Consider the following 23,452-nt stretch of genomic DNA (forward strand, 5'->3'; position numbering starts at 1 on the left):
CATACTTGTGTGCATGTACACATACAGTTAATAAAGTCTTTGTGCACTGACCCTTCTTATCGCCATAGCCAATTGTGAAACAATTGTTATCTTCTGTTTTTTGATTTACAGGGTATGTACTTTGTCTCATCAGTGCTCCTGATCCGGATGAGTATGCCTCTAGAGTATCGCACTATTATTACAGAAGTCCTGGGAGAGCTCCAGTTCAACTTCTATCATCGTTGGTTTGATGTGATATTCCTAGTTAGCGCACTCTCCAGTATCCTCTTCCTCTACTTGGCACACAAACAAGCCCCAGAAAAGCACATGGCCCTCTAAATAAGGACTGCAGTCACTCACTGCTCTCTTGTCCTTCCTACTGGACTGTTGCAACTCCTGTGGGCTGCAAAACTTGTAAAGAGCCAAGATGGTTCTGTGTGTTCCAGCAGTGTGACTGGCTCTTTGAACTTCCACACATCTTCAGCAAGCTCTGTGGCTTACTTTAAGGTGCCACAACTTGAAGGAAAAGAGATGCAAATGTTGAATGGGAGGTAGTTTGGCACCAAGGAATAAGGGTACTCTGTGGTGCACCGGTATCTTGGGGGATTGGAACGTGCATAGTAGGTTGTCTAAGGTGAAACCTGTACATTTAGAAGAATATCTTTATAGAAGGCACTAAGGAAATGTGATTTCCTTTTGAAAAGCAACTCGTAACTGGGATTCAGAGGGTGGTGATTCTACAGTTGAATGCTGGAGTCTGTGGAATTAAATAAGCTTTTTGTAATATCTCATGAGCATCACAATTATTTTGTGTCAACCTCAAAGGTTTGGCTGGAAGTGAGCTAGAAGATGGCTAGGATTTACTGCCTGGCAGCAGGGAAATGAGAAGTTGAAGGGAGGTATGCATCACTAACTAGTATCTAGTGTCCTTGTGAGCTGGAGCTCAGCCTTCTGTTGCTGAGCTTCAACTTGTTTCCTCTCCCTGTATAACTGGAATTGAGGCTTTGAATTACTGTTTGCTAGAGTTCGGTATGAAGTCAGAGATCACAGCTATTCCCTCTTTACTTCATATGCTGTAAATTCAGTATTCCCCACAACCTGTGTGTTCTTCTACAGTAGCCTGTATCCCCTTCTTGACATAATTTAAGGCATAAAAGTAAATTTTACTCGTGTGACTTGAGCTTGTAGCTTCCTATAGCCACTCTCCACGGCTTTCTTTGTTTTAGAATTGTTCTGGAACATAAGTCATAGGTGGCAAGGGTAAGACCTGGGATAAAGAAATAGCCACTCTCAACGATTTATTTCAGCATTGTTTTTGGTGTACAGCAAGGAGGCAAAGCATACAGTAGCAGTATTATGGAGCCATTTATGTTGCATTCAAGACAATGTGGTTGGCTCGGAGTCAGACAAAGCATGACTGTGAATTACATACGCTGTTCTAACTACTGTGATCCACAACTATAAGCAGAGGAGAGAGAATAGTGCTTAAAGGTTTTGAATTGTGAATTATGAAGTTAATGTAATGTTTGAAAAAAAACTTCTGCAGTGTTAGCAAGGGAAAGGAGTGTAATGCACGTAGTACATTGGCTTATGACATATCACAGCAGTTGTACTGCAGTAAATACAGCACATAAGTCACCGCAGAGATTGAGTTCATGAGCTTTGTTTAGGAGAACTGCGTCTCCTGGGAGATGGGGAGAGATCAGTTGCTCTGTATTTAAGAGCTTGTCTTTAAAAGGCTAAAACACTTACAGATTTATGAAATATGGTTCCTCCCTCTGCGGCAGCACATTTAAGTATATACCTCTAGTCACTTAAGTCTTTACAGAAATAAGTGACTAACTGCTCACTTTACAAGGCAAAAAGCCAATGAAGTACAATTGCAGTGTGTTAAATGACTACAAGTTACATTGAAGTGTTTATTTCAGACAGTTGCATTTCAGCAAGAGATTGCCATACCTATAAGGGAGTACAATCCTAGAAATAGTCTACTTCTGGGATATGCAGTAGGAAAGAATGATTGAAGTAAAGGGATCTGGGAGACTTATTTGTTCTTGGTATAGTTTGTCTTCTCATAACCGTGTGTCATCGCTGTTGTCACGGTCTGCTGTTGGTGAGGCGAGTGATTGCGAAGAGGAGGATGAGCTTGCCTACAGAGGAGTAACATACATTCTGATTATTTTTAGTTTGTAAACTTGCTTGGTAGTCTGCAGTGTTATGAAGGTCTGCTGTTTTAATCAATGCTAATCGTGTACTTATTTGCATGGGAAAAGGAGCCAGCAAATGTGATTTTTGTTGTTGTAGCATTTTTTTGATTAAGTTTACTGTAGAGATAAAACTGTATGATAAGGGCTTCCTGGTTTTGTTTAATTCTGGAATCTGCTGAATTTGCACACAAAGGAGGGGTTAACCTCAGATCTGCAAAACTCAGCGTGTTAACTAAGAAACTTTTGAGAAAACTTGCAGCTGGACATCTGCACACGGTGTAATGAAAAATGAATAGGGACAGTATTAGTCTTATTCTTCCCTAACTGTTTCTTCTGCATGAGCTAAATAAGTAAATAAAGGCTGACCACACAGAGGGGTCAAAATGACTGGTTCAAGAAGAAATACCTTGTTTCTTTTAGGACTTCTGTCATGCTTCAGATTCTTTCTACTGGCATAATATGAACAAAATACTTCAAATCAGCACATGTGTTAGAACATGTTGTCATACCCTATCAATTGCTCTTCCTTCTACAAAATAATCTGTTTTGAAGCATTTCACCTGGTTTCCCCAAAAGCATTTAGTGCTTAAGTACACCAAAGAGCATGATTTCTCTGCACTTTAAGGAGTATCCTGCCTATTTCCCATCTTCATTAAGAATGATCATATTTGGATTACTGTGGTGCACAGAATCTTTTATATGCATCTTTTATGTGATTTAATCTTGCATTAAAGATACCCACCTGTATTATGTGTGGGGAAAGAAAAATTGTTTGTGGTAATTGGACCCCAGCTTCTCTATTAATAACAGACTGATTTTGTGAAGACCATCCTCAAGCTAAAGATCCTAGCTCAGGTATACATACTATCTGAAAACAAGTTCTTTTCCTATCCCGTAGATGATCCCTCAACGTCTGGTCAATGTAGTATTACTCACTCTTTCTCTTGGCTCTGGTGAGGTTCTCTCTGGCTCTGCTGGTGGATTTTGTGTGTAAGCAGGAGGTTCAAAAGCATTGTAGAATGGATCTGCTGTAGAGGCTGTAATGTGACTCTTCTGATGCTGAAAGTATTCGTAAGCATCTTTGCTGCACACCAGTAGTGTTAGTTCATCACCGCTATCCTGCACTCTTGTCACCACTTCTTCATAGGATTCATTCCTCACATTCATCCCATTCACTTCCACCAGAAAGTCATTATCTTTCAGACCAGCAGTGTCAGCTGGCCCACTCTTTTGTATCTGAAAGGCAAGTTTAAACTGTGATATTAGCGCAAAACTTGAGAAGACGTATTAACAACCAATGTTTATCTAGAATGTTGTGTTACTGCTTTTGTTAAAAGACAGCGAAGTAAACATGGGAGAGAGGATCATGGGACAGAAAGAAATGAATTGGGAGAGGCAGCAGGTTTAGATATAATTAATATGGAACCCATAAAATTTAGCTTTAAGATGCATCTTGATTTTGATTAGGCTTTCGTGTTAGAAGTGTGGCATGGTAGAATCATGAAGACAGGTGGAAAACCAATTTTCTTATTATTTGTAGATCCCTGTCTGGTAACTTAACGTTAAGTTTATTGCATTTCACAAATTCACTAGTAATGAGTGTACACCCCCTGCCCCCCCCCCCCCCCCCAAAAAAAAAAAAGAAAACCTAAAGGCACAGGCATAATTTGAGGTAATAGAAGTTTGACTCTTGCCAGCTGTGATATATCTTTTACATTTTTAGGGTATTCTACAGCTCAGAAAAATCTCTTTAAATTACTAATGTTAGCATGCCAACCTTATGAATAAAAGTAAAAATCAGGCAAAAGTTGAATTATCTTCCCATTTTGACATCTAACAGAATGAGGAATAGTTTTTGGTGCTCATTTTTTATCTCCTAAACAATACTTTACCTGGTCCTACAATGTCAATCTGGCTTTAACAATTACAACTCTGTTATCTAAGAGCATTGGAGAACACTTTTTTTTGTGGTTTAACTTGAATACATTTACAGGACAGAAGGAAGAGGAGGAGGTTGCCTGCCTGCCTGCCTGCCCAAGCTTTCACTTGTTTCTTGTTCTGTGTTAGTACCTCACTGATGAACAGTCCAGGTTTGTTCTTGATCATATTCAAACTGAAACCGAATCCACTAGGCCCTTTCACCATCTTGCAGATTCTTGGCTTGTTCACTTTCTGCTCAGTGTGCAGCTCCACTCTTTCCTCCACTTTAGCTGGAGATGGATCTTGTACTTTGTGGTAGTATGAATAGGGGGAAATTTGAGCCTGAAAAAACAGTAACAAAGAAAAGCTTGTTAATATAAAAAAAAATCTGTTACGAAATATGTATTAGGCTTTCATGTTAAATATGTTTTGTTTGAAATCTCCTTATGACGTGCAATTAAGATGCAATGGAGAATCCTTCACTTTGGCCAGAAATTAAAAGGCAAAAACTATGATGTTGATCTATATGAGAAGGGAGTTTTGTTACCCATTTTGTTCATGAGTGGTTATGCAACCTCGTAGCTCTTGTTTTGCTGTCTTAAACTTCTTTTCTTTGCTCTAATGTGTTCAAATTTAGAATTTCTTCTGTAGTGCCTATGAAAATCAAGAACAGGCCAAAAACTTGGGATGTTTAGTGACATGCTTTACAAATGCAAGGAGAGTTGCTGAAATATGGACATACTTTAGACATTTTCTGCAAGTTGAAGAAGTGTCTCTGTTAGAGCAGATTGGCCATTTCATTGATGCCTATATCTCTTTTCAACGATGAATTATCAGTTCCTAGTGGTAGCCTGCATTTTCTTACCAGTTTATACATGGTGTCAGTCTCCTTATCCACTACCAGCAGTGCAACTTTTTCTTCTGACTGCTTAATCTTTTCCACTACTTGTTCATGGTCCAGAGCCTCCACTCGTTCACCATTGATGGCCACTAAGATATCATTGTCTTTGAGACCTGCCTTGGCTGCTGGGCTCCCAGAATCAACATCCTTGATCACATGACCTAAGATCAGAAGGAGGGAGAATAGTTTGAGAATGAATATGTTTGGGAAGTTTAAAGACATTTCTGATGGTAAAGGCTAAATCTGCAAGCTGCACTTCAGGTTGAGACCATTTCCCTGATGTAGCCCCGCTTGCAATAGGACTATCAATAATTTCCCCAAGATTAGCAGCAAGAAGCCAGACAGGGAGAATAAGGTCTGCAAAGCCTATACAGGGAGAAACTGTACAGCAGATGTGGTGGCCTTGTTGTTGTCTTTGTTCTTACCACCAGTATTTCGTTCCATTCGTAGATAAAAGCCATAACCACTTGTTCCTTTCTGGAGCTCAACAAGTTGTGGTTTGAGGGGAAGCAATTTGAGGTTGGCATTTTCTTTGCTCAGTACCATCTTCTGGCTTTTGTAATACTGGTCCGTTTCTTCATCGGAAAGTAGAAACATAACATGATTTCCAGACTTCTTTACCTGCATTAGTACATTTACAGTCTGAGATGTGGCCCCTTCAACATTAAGTGGAATCATAAATGACTTTAGGAACTGGTGCACTGATATACAATTGTGTAGATGCTGTTGATAAATGAGCCACAAAGTCTAGGCCAGTCTACTAGAGAATTGATTTCAGTTAGGAACTTGGAGCATGCCAAGACCGTACCAAGATCTTGGGCATGTGAGATCCTCCATATAGCTGAGGGAATTTCCTGTACCTAACTGTTTTCCTGGTCTCTAGAGAATTAGCTGTAGTGTGGTGCCACAGTTAGCAGTCATGAAGGTGGCATGCACTGCCAGTAAAATTGAATGAGTAATCAGTAAGTAGTGCTTGGCTCTGATCTAGAGCTCTACAATATAAACATATGACATCTGTATCACCATTCTGGATTACATTAACAACAATCAAATGGATAACTTGTCATTGCCATACCATTAACTTCCTGTCACTCTTGGTCCTCTTCCATCTCCCTCTATTACTGACTTCTGGGTTTTTTTGGTCTGTTCAGCCTCTGCTTCTAGGCTTCTAGTCTAATGCTCATCTTACCCACTATGACTCTGCAGCTGATGTTACAGCAGTTCAACAACACAGACGTTGCACGGTTCTGTAAATATTAGCATACATTGAATTGTGTTGCTGTAGTGCTGGAGTATGTACTGCTGGTCTCAGGGCACTTTGAAATCTTTTCAGCTCCAGCTGCATTTTAGCAGTGCTGATAGTGGGAGAGCTGAAGCCTCACTAGCAATGTTCTTTGAAGCTGAGGCCAGGTAGTGAAGTTACTTGCATAGTTATTTTTATTAGTCTTAGATTTCTTAATAGGAAGAAGGAACTACTGTTTGGAAACATTAATCCTCTGTGTTCTAAGCTAACTGCATCATTGAAAAGTTCCCCCTCTTCCTGCACTGAAAGCCGCATTTGAGAACTTGTCCTCTTTCCATTAAGAATATTTCTAGGACTTCTAGGAACAGGACTTGATTTACTTAATAGGATTCCTGACAACAGTATAGTTGTAGTATTTAAACTTCTTTGGCCTATCTTGATGGCCATGCAGCTGAAGAGGCTGCATGACAATAGAGCCATAGTAGCATGGTTCTCTGTAGTATTGATGAATACACTGTGACTTCCAGGACTTTCAAACCAGCCAAACTTGCCCTCTCAGTAACCCTAACAGGTTTTTGTGAAAGTGGGCCAGAACAGAAGGTGACTCGGTGTACAAATACCTTTTCTACCACCTCCTCGTGTGTGTCATTTTCCACATTTTTTCCATTGATTTCAATCAGGCGATCATTATTTTGGGCACCAGCCTTTGCAGCTGCTCCTTGTGATGATACCTCTACTATGAACAAGCCCTTCTGACCTAAAATAGATGGGGAAAACTCATTACACAGGGTAAGTCAACGAAACATGCCTGGATTTTGATGGCTGAGGAAATTCAGTCCTGATGTCTTTAGAGACTCTGGATCTCTGTTTATGCACAGGTTACAGTGGCACCACAAACCTTTCACGTAGACACACACCTGTGTGCTTTATCCTGCCCTGGAAAAATCACTTCTGTGGGGAAAGAGGCACTTTTTCCATTATCGGCAGCTCAAACAATCATTTGCTTCTCTACTGAGGGTGCCTAAGGGACTGAAAGACAGCTGAAAGGGATTTGTGGGGGATGTGCAGCTTGAAGTGGGGAGCTGCTTTTGTTGCTGTTATGTGCATTTCAGAATTTCCTGTTTTTGGAAGGCTTCCATGTTTGGCCCTTGAGTTATATTGCATTCTGAAATACCCTCTTTAGAGTTGATGCTTTCCATATTCTTTAGAATGGCACTGGAGGAAAGGTGTATGTGGAAGATGTTGGAGATTTCTTGCTTTCTAAATGAAATCATTTGCAAATCAAAAAAAGCACTTGGTTTTCCTTTTTCAGCTGTCTTTAGAACTTTGTGTACTGGTTCCCAAGGTAATTTGGAGGAATGGAGCAGGCCTCGATGTGGTGGTTGGAGAGTATATGTCTGGTATACAAGAAGTGGGGTAGTATATGTCTGGTATACAAGTGCAGAAGTGGTCTTAAACAGCAAGCAGAAAATAGCTTATTCTCTTTATCCAGTTTTCTGCACTTTTTTTATCCACCACATAAGAAATGTGGTCCTCAAAACTGGAAGCTGCAAATGCTGTACAGAAATGGATGGTAGAGGGTTGAACCCATCTTGCCTCCTTTCACTTGCCTTTTGTTAGCAAGGGCACTTAAAGTTAACTGTGTTGTCTCTGTACCTGCTGTCATATCTTTACCATCTTCCCTCCTGCCCAAGCTCTCACCTTCTGTGGTTTTCAAGGAGAAGCCATAGCCATTCCTTTCCTTCACCAGGTAGCAGAGCCGGGGTTGTGGAGCTGCAGTGATTGCTGCTCCATTGGCCCTGAGCGGCGGGGACTGCTGCTCCTCCTGCTGTTCTGTTGACACCTTTTGACCCAACTCTTCCAAGTTCACTCCCTCCTTTCTTGCCTTTTGATAGGAAGCTTCATCCAGAACAAAGAATACAACAGAATTCCCACTCTTCTTGATTATCTCCACCACCTGTAGTGGACAAGGTCAAATGGCAAGTAGGTGCTAGGGTGACTGACCTAAAAGCCCTCCCCAGGAAGGGTTGCAGTATCAGCTTGGGCACTGCATATTCTGGTTGGTATCTCATCCCTCTACCTTCACACTTTGAAGGCACATCAAAGGCATTTGATACCTGTGGCAGATAATGAACAATGCAGGGAGATAACCAGAGCAGTTGACTCACCTCTTAGATTTCCTAGGTATAGCTGCCATAAAAAAATGGAAAAGAAAGCTTCTCATGGTGATAGTGGGTTATGGGGGACTGGTATGGATCCCAGACTAAACTGAGATGTACCTGTGTGTGTTCCTCCTCGTCTACAAATACACCATTAACCCTGAGGACTCTGTCTCCGTCCTTCAAGCCAGCCTTTTCAGCTGGACTGTCCTTTTCCACGTTCCGGACAAGATGCCCTGCTGTGTCTTTCTCAATACGCAGGTAGAATCCGTAGTTCTTTTGGGGTTTTTTGGTCGCTTTACATTCTCGGGGCTGGAGAGCAGAAGTCATCTCTACCAAGCAGGATGGAAAAAAATACATGTGAACAAAAATAGTGAACTGCCCTAAATATGTCCTCTCTAAATATATATTGAGATGGTTTGCTTCAAAATTCTTGAGGTTTTGTTGCCCAGGAAATTTAGCTTTGCAAAGTTGAAGCTAGTTAACTAGGTTAAGGTGAAGAATGCAGTCCTCCTTTTTTCCCTCCTCCTCCTCACTTTCCTTGGCCCTCTGTCTCGAAGGAAGTTAGTGTCTTAGCAAGATGCAGAACTGGCGGAGGAAGTTGTCTGCCTATGATAAGATGGTGAAAACTGAGGTGAGGATCTAAAACCAGAATGAAACATTACAGGAAAAAAACAATGGCAGCACAAAAATGTTGGAGCACTGTAAGAAGGTTACGTGACAAAACTGGATTTACGAAGAGGAGGTGAGATCAAAGAAGGACCTCACTGTCCTAACCAGGCCTTCCTGTTCTTAGTTATTTTAGCTAAACAAAATTAAGTCTCAGGAAAAGACATTGTAGCTGAAGTGTTATCATTAATGAGTGTGAGATTTGCATTGGAGGGGGACTTTAAAGCAACTCAGAAATTCCATGTCTCCACTTACAAAGCTCTCCCCCTCCCCCCCACCTAGGTTTGATATCTTCACATCTCATTCCTCATACAAAGTGAGGCACTTGCTTTATTTCCCTGTCCTTTAGAAGTTACTCACTGGTAATTCCAAGTTCTTGGAGCTGTCCATGTTTTCCTCTGCCTCAAATCCTAATTAAAACACCTTTTGATTCTGTTCTAGAGAGGAACTAACAGAGGTAGCATGTGTTACACTCAGATATGCGGTATATGCGACTTGAGTAAGATACGAATGCAGGTATTATGAGGTATAACGAGTCTGGAACATTCAGGCATACACCTACTGACAGTGTAAATGTGCCATCAGGTAACCACTTGAAGGAGAGGTAACTTAACCAACCCTGTTTGGTCTATGTGTTATGAAAACAGAAGTTGGCACAGCATGCTTATGTAGCAATTCTCATGTGAATACTCAAATGACCATAAAACCTCAATTTGCTGTCTATCTGGCCGCAAAACTTTGCTTCCAACCCTGATGACCTCAACAATGTGATGAGATGTAATCAATAAGAAAAATGCGATGTAGTGTCTATGGGAAAGGAGGGAAACAAAATCCATTTTAGAAAAGACAGGCTGCTGAAGTGACTGCAGTAGTTTGATTCAAATGACTTGTCAATGAGTTAATGACAACTGTAGTAGAATTTCCAGTCAGTACCTCCAGGGTTCTGTGTTACTTCCCCAGAGAATCTGAGACCAGCTGGTTGGAGAATGTACTTGAAGTTGGGAATTGCTACTAGGCAATGACCTTGGTCCCCTGGAGGTTACAGAGCAAATCATTGTGGAAGCCATGTCAAGGCACATGATGGACAAGAAAATGATTGGGATCAGCTGGTGTGGATTTACATTTTTATGATGCTTGATGGACCTGATGATGAGATGACTGGCTCTGTGGTCAGGAGGAGAGCAGTGGATACTGTTCACCTTAACTTTTGCAATGCCTTTAAGACTGTCTCTCATACAGTCCTTGTAGCCAATTTGGTTAGATATGGACTGGATGAACCTTTTATTAGGTGAGTGGAAAATGCTGGACCACCAAGCTCAGAGGGTTTTGATCAGTGGTGAACCAGCCGGTGGCTGGTTACTAGTGACATTCTTTAAGGTTAGTACTGGAGATGATACTGTTTAACATCTTTATTGATGATGTGGACAGTGAGACAGAATACATCCTCAACAAGTTTGTGGATGATACCAATTGCAGGGAGCGGTCAATAGGCTGGAGGGTAAGGTTGCTATTTAGAGGGACCTCAGTAGGCTGGAGATACGGGCTGAGAGGAACCTCATGAAGTTCAACAAAGAAAAGTGGAAAAAACCCTGCATCTGGACCCTGTGCAACAATACAGCCTGGCTGCTGGCTGGCTAGAAAGCAGCTTTGTGGGAAAGGACACGAGTGCACAAGTTGAACCAGAGTCAGTGGCGTGCATTTGCAGTGCAGGTCAACTGTATACTGGGCAGTATTGGTAAGAATGTAGCCAGCAGAAAGTGATTGTTCTCCTCTATTTGGTGTTTGTGAGACCACATGTAAGTAATGTGTCCAGTTTGGGGCTCCCCGGTTCAAGACATTGACATGTTGGAGCAAGTCCAGTGGAATGGTGGGGGGCTGGAAACATGATGTTTGAGGAGAGGCTGAGAGCTGGGTTTATTCGGTCTTGAGAAGAGAAGGTAAATGGAAGGTCTTGTAGTTTTCAAATATCTAACCAGAATAAATGGAGAAGACAGAGCCAGACTCCTCTCATAAATTTACAGCGATAGGGTGAGAGGCAATGGACACAGGCTGCAGCAAGGCACATTCCAATTACACATAAGGACAGCTTTTCATCGTGATGGCTGTCAGATATTGGAACAGGTACCTAGAGAGGCTGTGGGACCTCTATCCCTGAGATACTTACCTGAATGAGGCCCTGAGTAACCTCATCTGGGCTGGCCCCGTTCTGCATGAGGCATTGGACCAGATGGCTTCCAGAAGTCCCTTCCAACCTAAGCTATTCTATGCTTTTGTGATCTAATGGAACTGTTTTGGGTGGTGCACGTCAATAAGGGGAATATCACATATCATGTGCTGAAAGTAAGCAATAGTCATGATCAGGGAACAACTCCAAAGTTAGCTGTCTCAGCAACTCCTGCCAAAGACCCATACTGATAAACAAGGTGAAGGAGGACAACATTCTCTGGTTGAAAAGTCCAGGTAATTAGTAAACTCAATGATTTGTGTTTTATTGGATAGATTTTCTTCGGTCTATCTCTACCAACTGGAGTCTGTCAAAAGGCCTAAGTTGTGTTGCAGAAAATCAGCCTCTAATCACAGTCTAATAAATACTCATAACATTCATCTGCCTGCATGTAAAACTTTCCTCACAACTCTGTGGTTTTGCTTCTCTTTCTATCACCTGTGTGACTGATGTATGTGGAAACAGGCCTTTTTTCTTTTTTTTTGGGGGGGGGGTGTTTTTTTAGAAGTAGCAGGCACTCAAATCCCTCAATGATCTTGATAAGAGCCTATTGCAGAACCACGTCTTTGGCTACCCATGGTACAGACTGTTTGCTGTCAAAGCCAGAAGTGCATTGTTGAGGTTATTCAGGCAGCATACAGAAAAGTATGCATGTGTGGTGGCGGTTTGGCACAGATGCCACTGAAGTGGGAAGAGAATACAGGGAATTTCAGCATGCAGAAATAGGAAGCCTACAGGTCATGATTTGCTTGCTCCCCTTGGTCAGGTTCTTCTGTGTGCTTTTTTTGAGTCTCTGTGTGTTTGCATTAGGACAAACACCATATAGAGATGGGCTGCCCTATTATTTGGACCTTGTGTGAAACGCATCAGACTACACTGATTACAGTTGCAGCTCAAAGCAGTTTTTCCTGACAAACATTGGGAATTAGCACAAATTCCCAAGGTTAACCTGCACAAATAGTGTACAGAAGGGCCAAGAAAGAGTAGGCTCTTAAGGGAAAGATTACTTCTTCATATTTAGAAAGTGGGAGAAGCTTATAGAGGGCTGCTTGCTATTTCTCCTTTCACTCCATAAAAGCTTTACATGCAAAATTATCAGGATCATAAAAAGGAGGAGAGTTTTCTAGGGGAAGAGGGATTAGGGGAAAATCAAAGGAATTTCCTACCTGTGTGTTTGTGTGGAGCAGCCTTCACAGGAATTCTCTTTTGCTGTCCCTCTTGTGGCAGTACCTGTAGGTAGGGCTGGACTTTGATTGGGCAAAGGTTGATTTAAAAGATGATTTATTTAACCAAGTTTCACTGAATATGTTCATCTTCTTGATAAGCTGCCTTGTCCTTACCTGCAGAGGTACAAATCACATGCCCTTCTCAGTAACTTTGAATTCTGCTCTGCTGATGATTATACGCAAAAGCAGTCGAGCTGATCCGAGCCAAGCCTGATCTTTGCTCTGGGCAAGAATCTTCTCCAGCTATAAGAAACATCTTAAAGGGATCAGGTCTGGGGCATATCTTATCCACTTGACATAAGCATCTGCAAGATATGCTGGCAGACATGGACTGAACTGATGGTGTTTCTGATGTGGGGGGAAGTCTCCAAACTGGGGATCTTAGTGTACCAATATGTACAGTGATTTGACAGTATGAAGTTCCCTGTTCCAAGGTCTCATTCAACTTCAGAAAACTTTAAAGGGTCTGATTGCCCTCATTAACTTGCTATGGAATTGGATTATTAGAAATAATGCCCATGTTTGCCATGGCTGCTCTGCCCTTTTAATTCAAAGGAAAGGTAATAGAAATACATATAACCTAAATGTTGTTGTGCATCAGAACAGCCATTAGTGTTATAAATGCCTTACTGTAGTCTACTTAGCCCTAAATAGATTTGCAAGCCTGTTGTGACTAGAAATTGTACCTCTTTGTGTAACATTCAATCTAGGAGTCCAGGAAACTGAGCCCAGTGTTGTAAGCACTAGACAAGTGTAGTCAGACTCTGCCTAAGGTGGCTTGCAGTCCTTCAGACAAGTGAGACAAAGCTTGGATGACAAGGGCCATAGAGAAGGGAAATGATCATGGCTCACAGTTTTGCAGCTCAGCACAGCAAGGACTGGAAAATGTACGCATATGTATGTGAGTGTGTATATGTATAATACATATATGTATATGCATGTATAATACATAAATTGTGTGTGTATGTGTGGGTGTGTGTATATATATACATATATATGTATCTCAGGTCAGTATATAAGGAAACAGCACAGCATTTGAAGCAAAGCATCAGGATATATTTTTTTGATTGTAGTGTCACTGTGATAGTCACCTGAGTCCAGTTTGGGTCCAGACAAGATTTTTCAAGATTAAGGTGCTACACAAATGTAAAACGTTTGTGAAATGCAGAAACATTCTGTGTTTATAGAAGAGAAGACATGGGTTGTGTTCCAGTTGGAAAAGAGATGGAGGCTGTACAACAGTTCCAAAAGGTTTGGAAAAGAAAGTTGAGGGGGGAAGGTCTAGGAGTCAACAAACTATTTGGAAACTTCTGGCATGGTAAATCATGGGAGCTTGCTAAATGAGAATAGGGAGGGGAAGGTTCTTTTAGGCTGATGGTTAACACAAGAGCCATGAAAGCGGGTTAGATGGGATGCTGATGATGAGGTCCATGGAGGAAGTATCACCCTATCTGCTTGAGAACAAGACTGTGGCTGTCTTAGGGCTGTCTTCATGTCTGTGGTGCTGAAATATAAATTGTATGGAAGGTGTGCTAATGTATTCAGTGCTGGTGAGCCCTTCAGAGACCTCTCCTGTCCTCCTCTTAGTAAAAATGAAATTAAGAATGGAACAGAATAAAGGCAACTTAAAGTATCTCCTCTTCTGGTTCTTGAGCCTTTTGGACTGTTCTCTCAAACATGTTTGTATGACTACAAAAATGAGGAACCTAAGTGGGGGTAGGAGGGGGACAAAAAACCCTGACCTCTTAACATTTTATGGCCTACAGATCTCTAGGAAAACCTCCAAATTCACAGGACTTTGATATTGCAAGACATTGCCACAGTGACTTAGATGGTGCAGTTCTATTAGCACAGGGACTAAATTTATGGGGACCATTCTCCCCAAAGTACATCCCTCTTTTTTAGCTTGGTTGTGGTAATGTAAGGACCCTTGCATTTTCCTGTGTGCTAACATTTACAAAATTTTTTCAATGGTTCTTTTTGCCAAAGCTTTCTGATGTTTATTCAGAAAAAATTCTGTCATTCTTATTATCCGTGTTACCAAAGGAGCCATCTGTTTCAGATAATTGTTTTAGATTTATAGCAGAGAGAAACATTTTCTAGTAGTTGTAAGTGGTCACACAGTTTCCTCAGCATGTTGGGAACTAGAGAGAGGAGACTGTGTTCTTAGTTTTGGAGCTTGCCAGGGTCCCTGGCTTTAATGAATTCACAAGTTTTGATAAGTCTTAACCGCAAAATAAATGTAACTTGTCAAGGTCCCACTCTTTGCCAGGAAGTCTTTGGTCCAGGTGTCAAGCTTGCTTTTTGGCCCTGTTTTGGACACAGACATAAGTGGACCATGTGGATCTCTAATGCCCATTGGCGCCAAGATGATGGCTCATATCTGTTACTGACATCTGAAGAGTTTATACAGGTTCATGTGTGAGTTTAAAAAAAAAAACAAAAAACAAAAACAAAACACGTGGCTAGTCTCTTGGATCACTTCTGCTTTCTTTGGTAAGCTGTCTGTGTATGTTTTCTATCTTCTATTGATGATGGTGACGAAACACGTTTTGTGGCCATTTCACTGGATGAGGGGAGCAGAAAACATGGCTATTAATGAAAGATTTGTGAAGTAGATCTTTGAAGTTTATAATACAAGCTTAAAGCTATAAAGCTTTCTTCAATAAAGGATGTCTTTGTTTTTAACAAAGCGTTACAAGGGTCTAAACTTAAATTTTCATGAATACAGTTTACCTGTTCAGTTCTGAAAATAAGCTGGCTTCTCAAATGATATGCATCCTTGCCAGCATTGTTCTGTTGACAAAAGGTTTATGTGTATGCTTTACTGTAGAAATATTCCCTCTTTAATCCCCATAATTGTGACTATACTAATCACAGCTGAACTCTCTTGCCTGGGAGCATGAGTCTGAATGCTGCTTAAAATCCATGTAAGGAGGCATTTCTAAATAACGTTTGCTTGCCTGCCTTGATTACTGCATACTTGCCGACCATCAGCTCTCTTGTCTCTTTGCAGTGCTGTCCTTTTTTTGGATTCATAAGACACAAACTAATTAATGACAATTAATTTTCAAATGCAGCCTACTGGGAGAGTGAGGACTCTTAATAATGTCCTCTGCTGACTCCTACTGGGACAATTTGAAAAGTTGTCCTCAACTCCCTGCAGAAAATTATGCCCTTGTAGCTGAGAGTGACAGAATGGTGGTACGCCTGGTCTAAGCCACCGCAACCCAATGTATTAACAGGAGGCACTGTCACTTTCAATTTATGTTAGTATGCATGACTGTGAACTGTGATGTCTGAAGGCTCTGGTTCATAACCTCTGTCAGGTAAAGGTATGGTGACTAAAGAAGTTACGGTCCTCATCTGAGGCGGCAGCAGCCTCTTCAGCTGCCCTAGCTAAATCCGACAGGAATGGTGAATCAGAGCCTTGGACTGTTTTAAGGACTCTCTCAGTACAGTACTATGAAGATGTCTTGTATTTGTTTGTGTATCTAGGCTGTTAAAAATCACTATAGCCTTTTCACTTTACCATTCATTCTGCCAGTGATGTTTTCCCACTTTGGCAACTATTGGGTAAAACAGCACGTGCTTTGATGGTAGGAATACTTGGCTCACTGAGATCCTGCTTAATCAAAAGGTCACAGGCAAAGTTCACTTGATCTACCAAAAGAATATTCATCAGTCATCCCATACATAGCTAAGTGGTAATTAAATCTTTCTTTTTCTGATGACCAGATGCTTCTGATACGGTAAAAAGTCAGGGACATAAAGGAGAAGCAAACAGAACTGGTATTGTTGGTCTAGGGAGGAGAAGGAGCGAATATCCCTTCTTTTAGCTTTTTGGACTTCTGTCCTCCTAAATCATGTTCTGTTCCTAATCAGCCAGTGTTTATGGCAAAGAAAGGTATTCTGCTATCCAGTGAAACTTTCATGGCTAAGGGAAACCACCCCTTTCCTCTTGGTAGATCTGTCAGCAGGGAATTACAGTGGCAGTCCTCTTTCCTCAGGCTTTGCTTTTTGTGTTTTAAATAGTGAATTGTCTTCCCTAATGTCCTTTTCACTTGAGAACATAAACTGTAAACAAATGCTTTCTTCTTTAGTTTTTCAATAGGGATTCTGTATTGATTATGAACTGGCCTTTTGAATGCTGAATATTTAATAGACTTAATTGTGATGTGTCTGTGCAGCTTCTTTTGCTGCCATGTCAGGCTGAAATCAATGTTTAAAACTGGAATTTTGTACTGAAGCAAAAATTTGAAGACTTTAAAAAAGGAGGAATTATGTGAGTTGAGTAGGCTCTTCAGTGGAGGAATGTGCTTGTCCTAATAAATGGATGTATACCTGTATATATATTTATGAGCATGTACAGAAATTGGCCTGCCTGCAAAACAATTTGGATAACAACAGAGGTTGACTGGATTAAAGCAGCTCAAGTGGCAATGCGTTTGGAGTTCTGTTCTTCCCTTGGGCGCTGGTAATATGCGGGAAGATGTTTCTTTGCAGTTCCTTACATTGGGCATTTTCAGGACATAAATTTCTTCAGTTCTGCATTAGAATTGCTGTATCAGTCAAAAGTCTTTGTACATGCAAGATGCTGAGGTATTTGTAACATTATGTGTGTGTGTGTGTGTGTGTGTGTGTGTGTATATATATATGTATATATATGTGTGTATATATATATATATATATATGTATGTGTGTATATATATATATATATATTTATATATTTAAATCTACCAGTCTAGCTTTTCCAAATCCATTCAGCACATGGAACTTTCTGTTTCCTAGGATATGTAAGTTTATAAAACTGCTTTTTCTGATCTATGAATGAACAGATAGGTTACTTAGATCTCAGTTGCATGTGCATTTCTTGCCCTCTGGAGATAGATTTCTGAATTTGACAGTGGAGTGTGTTAGTTCTTCTAAAGCTTTTCAAATTTTTGTGTTTAAAAAAAAAAAAAACCTACTCCACTATTTTCTTCAAGGAGCTTGAGGAACAGATGCCTATACAATCACTTCAGAAAGCACATACTCCTCCTCCAAAAGTACAGCTCTATGGGAGAGGAAGTATACAGACCTAAGACTTTGACAACAAGAAGTCTGAATCTCTTTCCCTTCCCATCTCCAGTTCCCCTTCTCATTCCCCTTCCCTCTCTCCCCCCAAATCTGTTAGCAATGCAGGAAATATCCATGGTTTCTGTATCACCTCTTTATTGTTGACTATTTTATTTCACTGTGTCAATGGAGATGCTATAGTGACTTTCCTTTGCCCTAAGCGGAGCGTCAATGGATGTCGGGGCAGGAGGTGAGTAGTGTGCATTAACCTCAGCAAATATAAATGCTTCACTGAAGCCAGGAGATCCATTTGACTTTTTTTTCATATGCCAAGGATCTGACTTTGCTTCAGATTTCCTACTGGGTGCATGTAATCTTGCTACCAGAAGGACTTGAACTGGAGTAGCGTACATTTACCTCTCTCTCTGAGATCAGTGGTCACAATGTTAAGTCTGAGTGTAGCCTTGAAGCCTAAATGCAGGCTGCCTGTAGAAGTTTCCATCTCCTTGGTCAGTTTATATTTGCCTTTGTTTTGAGTGAGATATTGTGTGCTGCTCTGATGTGGCTTATATGAAGCCTATAGAAATGTATGGGGGTGGATAATGGCTGCTCTTTAGTTATTTTAGTTTAGTTTAGTTTTAGTTTAGTTATCTTTAGTTTAGTTATTGTCATCTCTGTGGCTTTCAAAGGTTTGTGTCTGCCACAAAAAGGAAAAACTTACTACTATGCTAGGCTCTGCATAAATGCAGAATGCCATCCTTTTTCTGGGTAAAACTTGAGAATAGTTACTATAAGCATTGTGAGGAATGTAAATCTAGCTGTTAGTTGAACCCAAGATTATTTTAATATGAGAAAAAAATTATTTACTACAAAAATAAACTAATGCAGTATAAAAGCCAGCAGAGTTACTTATAAGCTTTTATAGTTCTTCAATTTCTTTGGTTAAAATTTCCTGCAAACAAGCAAGTGATCCTACCAGAAATCCATGCCTAAGTACTAAGAACAGAATAAATCTCCTCAAAACGCATACATGGAAATAACACTGACTTGGTTGCAAGAGCAAGTTTTGGTGATGGCAGAGCCTAAGGTCCCTGATCTCAGCTGGCAGGTGGCACTCACACTTTCTAAAACACCCACCTAACTTTTTGTCTTTCTGTGGAAGGTATGGCAACATCTGGGCCTACTTAACTTATCCTGAAATGTTGAACTGGGTTCTGAAGTGGAGCCAGCAGGACATGCTTCTCAGGAAATAAAGGCTGTGGAAAAGGAAACAAAAAATTCTGTTAGCCACAGGCATAGCTGAAGTTGCATGAATTTGTTTCCTCAGGCATGCCATCCACAGTAGAAAGAATTTTAAGATTTAGGTGATTGGGGAAGCCAGCCTATGGCCAGATGAAACCTGTGTGTGTGTGCACCAGTAAGCTCCACGTTATCTGAGTCCATGTGATAAATAGCAAGATCCCAAGAAGGTAAGCCGTAACTCAAGCTCCACTCTCTTGTCGTCTTGTTTTGCTTTTTTTTTTGGAAGCTATACCATTGTCTCTTGCTTTTCATTTATATGTGCACATAAGAGAGTCCCAACAGAGCCCTTTGATGATTTCCTAAAGTTAAACCACAGCTTGTCACTGATCAAGTCAGATTCTCTGATGTTAATGATGGTGTTTAAATCTGCCCTTACATGATTTAACTGTCACACTTTCTTTTAATCCCATGGAAATGCTGTGTCCCTTTGAACAGGATGATGGAATAAGAACCCTCCTAATTGTGTGTTTAGTGACAGCAGGGTGTAAAGAAAAGGTAGCTTAATGGACACTTAAATCTGGTAGGCATTTATATTCCTAAGTAAGTGCTGCTATTCATTATCTGTGTGCTTTTGTAGCTGGATCACTGGGTAGGGAATTGAAGCTGAAGGATGTTGTCATTGTCTTAAATTCTCCTCGGGCAATACTTACAGTAATTCCTCCTAGTGTTAACTTTGTGAGTGGTGATAGTGTGCTATATTAGTTTGGGAGTTTGATCATTTGACTATGTTAGTCTATTGATTCATTGTAATACTGCAAAATTCCATATTTAATTAGCTTAGATAAATGTGGAATGTTTTGCAAGGTTTGCTTGCTTTTATGTCTATTTGATTGGCATTATACTTTTATTATTTTGATTAAAAAAGAAAGAAAAATTAAGTTGCAGCTTTTGACAGATTGGTACATGGACCTATTCTCTTTATAGTTGCAGAATGCATATATCTTGAGGCATGAAATTTGTAAGCCCTCTGAGTTCCCTTCAAAATTAGTTCTAAAATGCTTCACAACATGATTAATAATAATGTTCACTATGGCAAAAAGCTTTCTGTTTCAATTCAGTGTAGAACTCTTGGGTTTTGTTTTTTTTTTATTATAGATATAAGAAAGTAAAAATGATAACCCATTTGTCAGTTGTGCGCACCAACATATTATGAAAGCGATACTCTACTGAAAGAAACCCAGCAAAATAGGTCTTAAACTGAGGTACATGAGGAGGCTGAGAAAGATGTTGGCATAAACTTGGAAACTGGAGCAGAATGGCTTGCAAATTTGCAATTCAGCTTTTCTTTGGCTTTCTAGGATTGTGAGAATTGTTCCCTATTTGCAAGAGAAAATAAAAGATCTTTTTAACTTGTACTAGGAAGCAAAACTGACTCTCAGATGAACGCAGGCAGTGTTCCCATTGTGAGGCTGCAAGGCGTATGATTGAATTTTATTAAATGGAAGGAGCACAGCCTGCTTCTCAGGCCTCAGAGGAAGTAGCTTGGCTTTTGAATGACTCTCAGGCTTACTTGGCCTAAAAGTTTTGTGTTGATATAGAATGGATTAAAACTTTTAATTCCCCCCCTTTGGCAGATTAGTTTTATGCACATACTTTTTCTTTTTCTTTTTCTTTTTTTTTTTTTTTTTTTTTTTTTTAACATGGGCAGATTTAAGATAGTATGTTAGTTATATGAATATAGTGCTGCAATTGCTTCCGTATCTGTGTAAATGCACATTCCTTTAGTATTACAGGGAAATCTGTGATAAGTAGGCAGGCACTGAAGTGTTAATAAAACTCTAGAGGGGATAAGACAAAAAAAAAAAAGAACCCAGACAATTCTTTTTTTTTTTTTTTTTTTTTTTTTATATATATATATATATATTAGCCCCAGATTTGGGACTACAGTTAGGAGAGGGAAGTTTTTGTGTTAGCTTGGGCTTCATTTTGGGGGCCTCTTGATCTTAACCGGTTTGTAGACTAACATGTCCAGAAGGCCGACCTGCCGCATGCTTGGGGTGAAGGCAAGTGCCTAGGATAGGTTACAGCCAGGGCTATTGGAAGTCCAGAGGGTCGGGCACAGTTTTATCTGGTTTTATCTGTTGATTTAATATAAACACATGCAGGGGTTGAAACCATCCTACTTTTTTCTTTCCTGAGGAGGTTTGCAGAGCAGGAAAATAATAGAATATGTGAGGACACTGAAAAATACACTGTCTGATCTTGTGATGAAAGTTTTTCCCAGACCTGTTATATCCCTGAATTGCATACTTGTCATGAAAATGTTAACTCCTTTATTGAACCTGATGGATTTACTAATCCTAAGACATCTAAGGAGATTTTCCTTGCCTTAAAACAAACAGGCCTGCATTCATATTTACTCAGTAAGTAGAACTTTGCTGTTTGCTTTTATTTATTTTTTTAAGGTTAAAATAGTGGGTTTTTTTCTTTTTTTAAGCCTTGTCTAAAATAATGTGGTGGGAATAAAGAGGGTGTTCCATTGCACACTCAATATTTTCCTATTTTACTCAGTTCATCTGACTGTGGAGAAAGTAGATGTAACCCAAGATGCTGACTGCAAGGCAGTCTAGGCCTTTCTCACATAAAAGGGCTGTTCCCAATCCTATTTCTGAGGGGAACACTCAAAGCCCATTCAGTCTTGGTTGCTCATGAATATGTACCCTCAGGTTTGCTTGTGAAGGCAGGGCAACTGTGAGTGCTCTCCACTGACGGCATTGGTACTAAACGGACTTCAGAGAACATGTTGCTTCTCCCACAAGGGAGGTGATGGCTTTGGGATTCTCTGCGAGGGGATTTGCTGGGATTTGCTCTGAGACGTGAGAGAAAGTGGAAGGAGAAGAGAAAAATCTCGCTCTGCTCTCCAAATTGTGCAATTGGTAATGTTTGCTCAAGCCAGCATCTTTCACCAACGTGACACTTTCTTAAATTAAGGAAGTTTGGAAGGAAATCCAAAAGCTAATGGCTGTGCAGCACAGAGAATTTGCACTTCCAGTAAACATGTCTGGACACTGAACTACCTTTTGCTAAAACCAGGAGTTTTTATTGCTCTAATCAGTTACAGAGGCTGTGAAGTGAAATAGCAGCTCTGATTATTCCCCCTACATTAGCCACTGTACACATTTTTAAAAGCTGTTAAAAGAGCAACTCATACTTCCTGCCTGGGCTCTGGAACTCAAACCTGTTCTGAATGCTTGAATTATGTCTTATTTTTTACTTAAGGTTATGATAGTGGAATTTTCTGAAAATTACTCGATCATCTGACAGAGTAAACTGGACTGAGCCAAAAAAATCCCGTGGTCCTGGGTAACTGACCCATAACAGAAAGCTTGATGCAAAAAAAAGTGTGTGTGTGAGGACCTGTTCTAAAAGCAGTAAAAGGCTGAAAGATAAGAATCAGTGAAAACATCAACGAGACATTCAGCTTTTTGCAAATACAGACTATGTGGGCATTTCTCTGTGGTGTAGAAAAATGTAGATAAATACTTGCTTGTCATCTTCACACCTACTATTTTTCTGCTCTTTATGACAGACAGGAATATCGTGCTATACCAAAATGAACTGATTCAGCTAGGTACTAGGCAGCATGAAAGCCAGGAGTCCTGTCTTGGCTTTCTTCTGTGTTTTGGTCTAAGGTGATACAAGAAGGAGGGGAAAAAAAAGAAAGCAAAACCAAATTAAAAAAACAAAGCTTTTGATTTTGAATACTTTTCTAACCTCAGAATCTTTCAAAGGATAACTTTTTAGAGAAAAAGCACTTACCCATTTAGTAAATGGAGGTCAAGAAAACTACCCTAGTTTTTTTTTCTTTCCCCAGCAGTGGGGAAGCTCTGCTTAGTTGTCTGGCACTTAAAGAAGTTTCTGAAAGGATAGCTATGTTTTTCTAGGGAAAAGGAAAGCCTATGTTCTGAGGTAAAGAAAGAAATTCTCCTGTCTCCCAACACCAGTCTGAAAGAGGAGGATGTCACGGTAAGCATTATTTTTTTTTCTTCAGAATTTCTCTGTTTTTCTTATCTGATGCCCACATCAAAATTTTCCTACTCGGAGTACAAATACAATAACGTATAAGTAATAAAAATTCAAATGTTTTTTCACCAATGGAAAGAGATGTCAGTAGGCTGTAGTTCTGTACATTCTAATGTCCTGAGACTGTTTGCTGGGAGCCTGGCTCTTCCTGTCTATGCTAGCAAAATAATTTGATGCGGATGCTCTGTTGAGGAGAAGAAGCAGTTATGAAGGACTTTGGGCAACTTTTAGGAACTGGGTGATGTTAAAATCACTGTAGACTGGAGCAATGATTATGTGATTCTGGTCTAAATTCTAACTTTCATCTGTTTTCATTAGTGTCCTCAGAGCCCGAATAGACCTGTTGCATGTAGAGAGAGTACGTGTGTGGGGGAGTTCTGGTTTGTGGTATCTGTCATCTTGAATGTTGTTTTTTTTCCAGCTGTTTTTAGAGCAGATATGCACTTTACTGTCTCTTTGTCCTAGTTAAATGCAGAGGGGTTGCTTTATGTTATTTCCAAGGTCATCGCTTCAGAGGGAGGTCTGTGCACTTTTGATTGCA

At 40.3% G+C, this 23,452-nt stretch overlaps 2 protein-coding genes across 14 annotated transcripts in view; one reads left to right on the top strand and one right to left on the bottom strand.

Annotated features, from left to right (window-relative positions):
* The window catches only part of GPR89B (G protein-coupled receptor 89B), a 45,539-nt gene that overhangs the window by 17,560 nt on the left and 4,527 nt on the right, over window positions 1–23,452 (top strand). For 5 of the 13 annotated variants that reach the window (XM_064522965.1, XM_064522960.1, XM_026093308.2 and 2 more), the window contains one exon: window positions 112–23,452. In XM_064522965.1, coding sequence (XP_064379035.1) covers window positions 112–318 — 207 coding nt within the window. In that variant the 3' untranslated portion in view covers window positions 319–23,452. The remainder of the gene's footprint in view (window positions 1–111) is intronic. The other 8 variants (XM_064522980.1, XM_064522993.1, XM_064522961.1 and 5 more) reach the window with 8 other exon arrangements.
* On the bottom strand, window positions 1,253–8,739 carry PDZK1 (PDZ domain containing 1). Its single transcript, XM_026093305.2, has 8 exons — window positions 8,530–8,739; window positions 7,952–8,207; window positions 6,871–7,007; window positions 5,433–5,628; window positions 4,972–5,168; window positions 4,257–4,448; window positions 3,123–3,422; window positions 1,253–2,129 (listed from the first exon to the last, which is right to left on the bottom strand). The coding sequence occupies exons 1-8, from the start codon at window positions 8,737–8,739 to the stop codon at window positions 2,052–2,054; spliced, it is 1,566 nt and encodes a 521-aa protein (XP_025949090.2). The 3' UTR covers window positions 1,253–2,051.

Source organism: Dromaius novaehollandiae, chromosome 1 (assembly GCF_036370855.1).
Source record: "Dromaius novaehollandiae isolate bDroNov1 chromosome 1, bDroNov1.hap1, whole genome shotgun sequence".
NCBI classification, from domain to species: Eukaryota; Metazoa; Chordata; class Aves; order Casuariiformes; family Dromaiidae; genus Dromaius; species Dromaius novaehollandiae.

Excerpts from the sequence above, each read along its gene's own strand:
- PDZK1 (XM_026093305.2), bottom strand. The coding sequence starts at position 8,739 with ATGACTTCTGCTCTCCAGCCCCGAGAATGTAAAGCGACCAAAAAACCC. Across the intron at positions 5,169-5,432 it reads AATGGAACGAAATACTGGTG|GTCATGTGATCAAGGATGTT; the intron begins GTAAGAACAAAG and ends TTCTGATCTTAG. Across the intron at positions 2,130-3,122 it reads CACCAGAGCCAAGAGAAAGA|GCAAGCTCATCCTCCTCTTC; the intron begins GTGAGTAATACT and ends ACTCCTCTGTAG.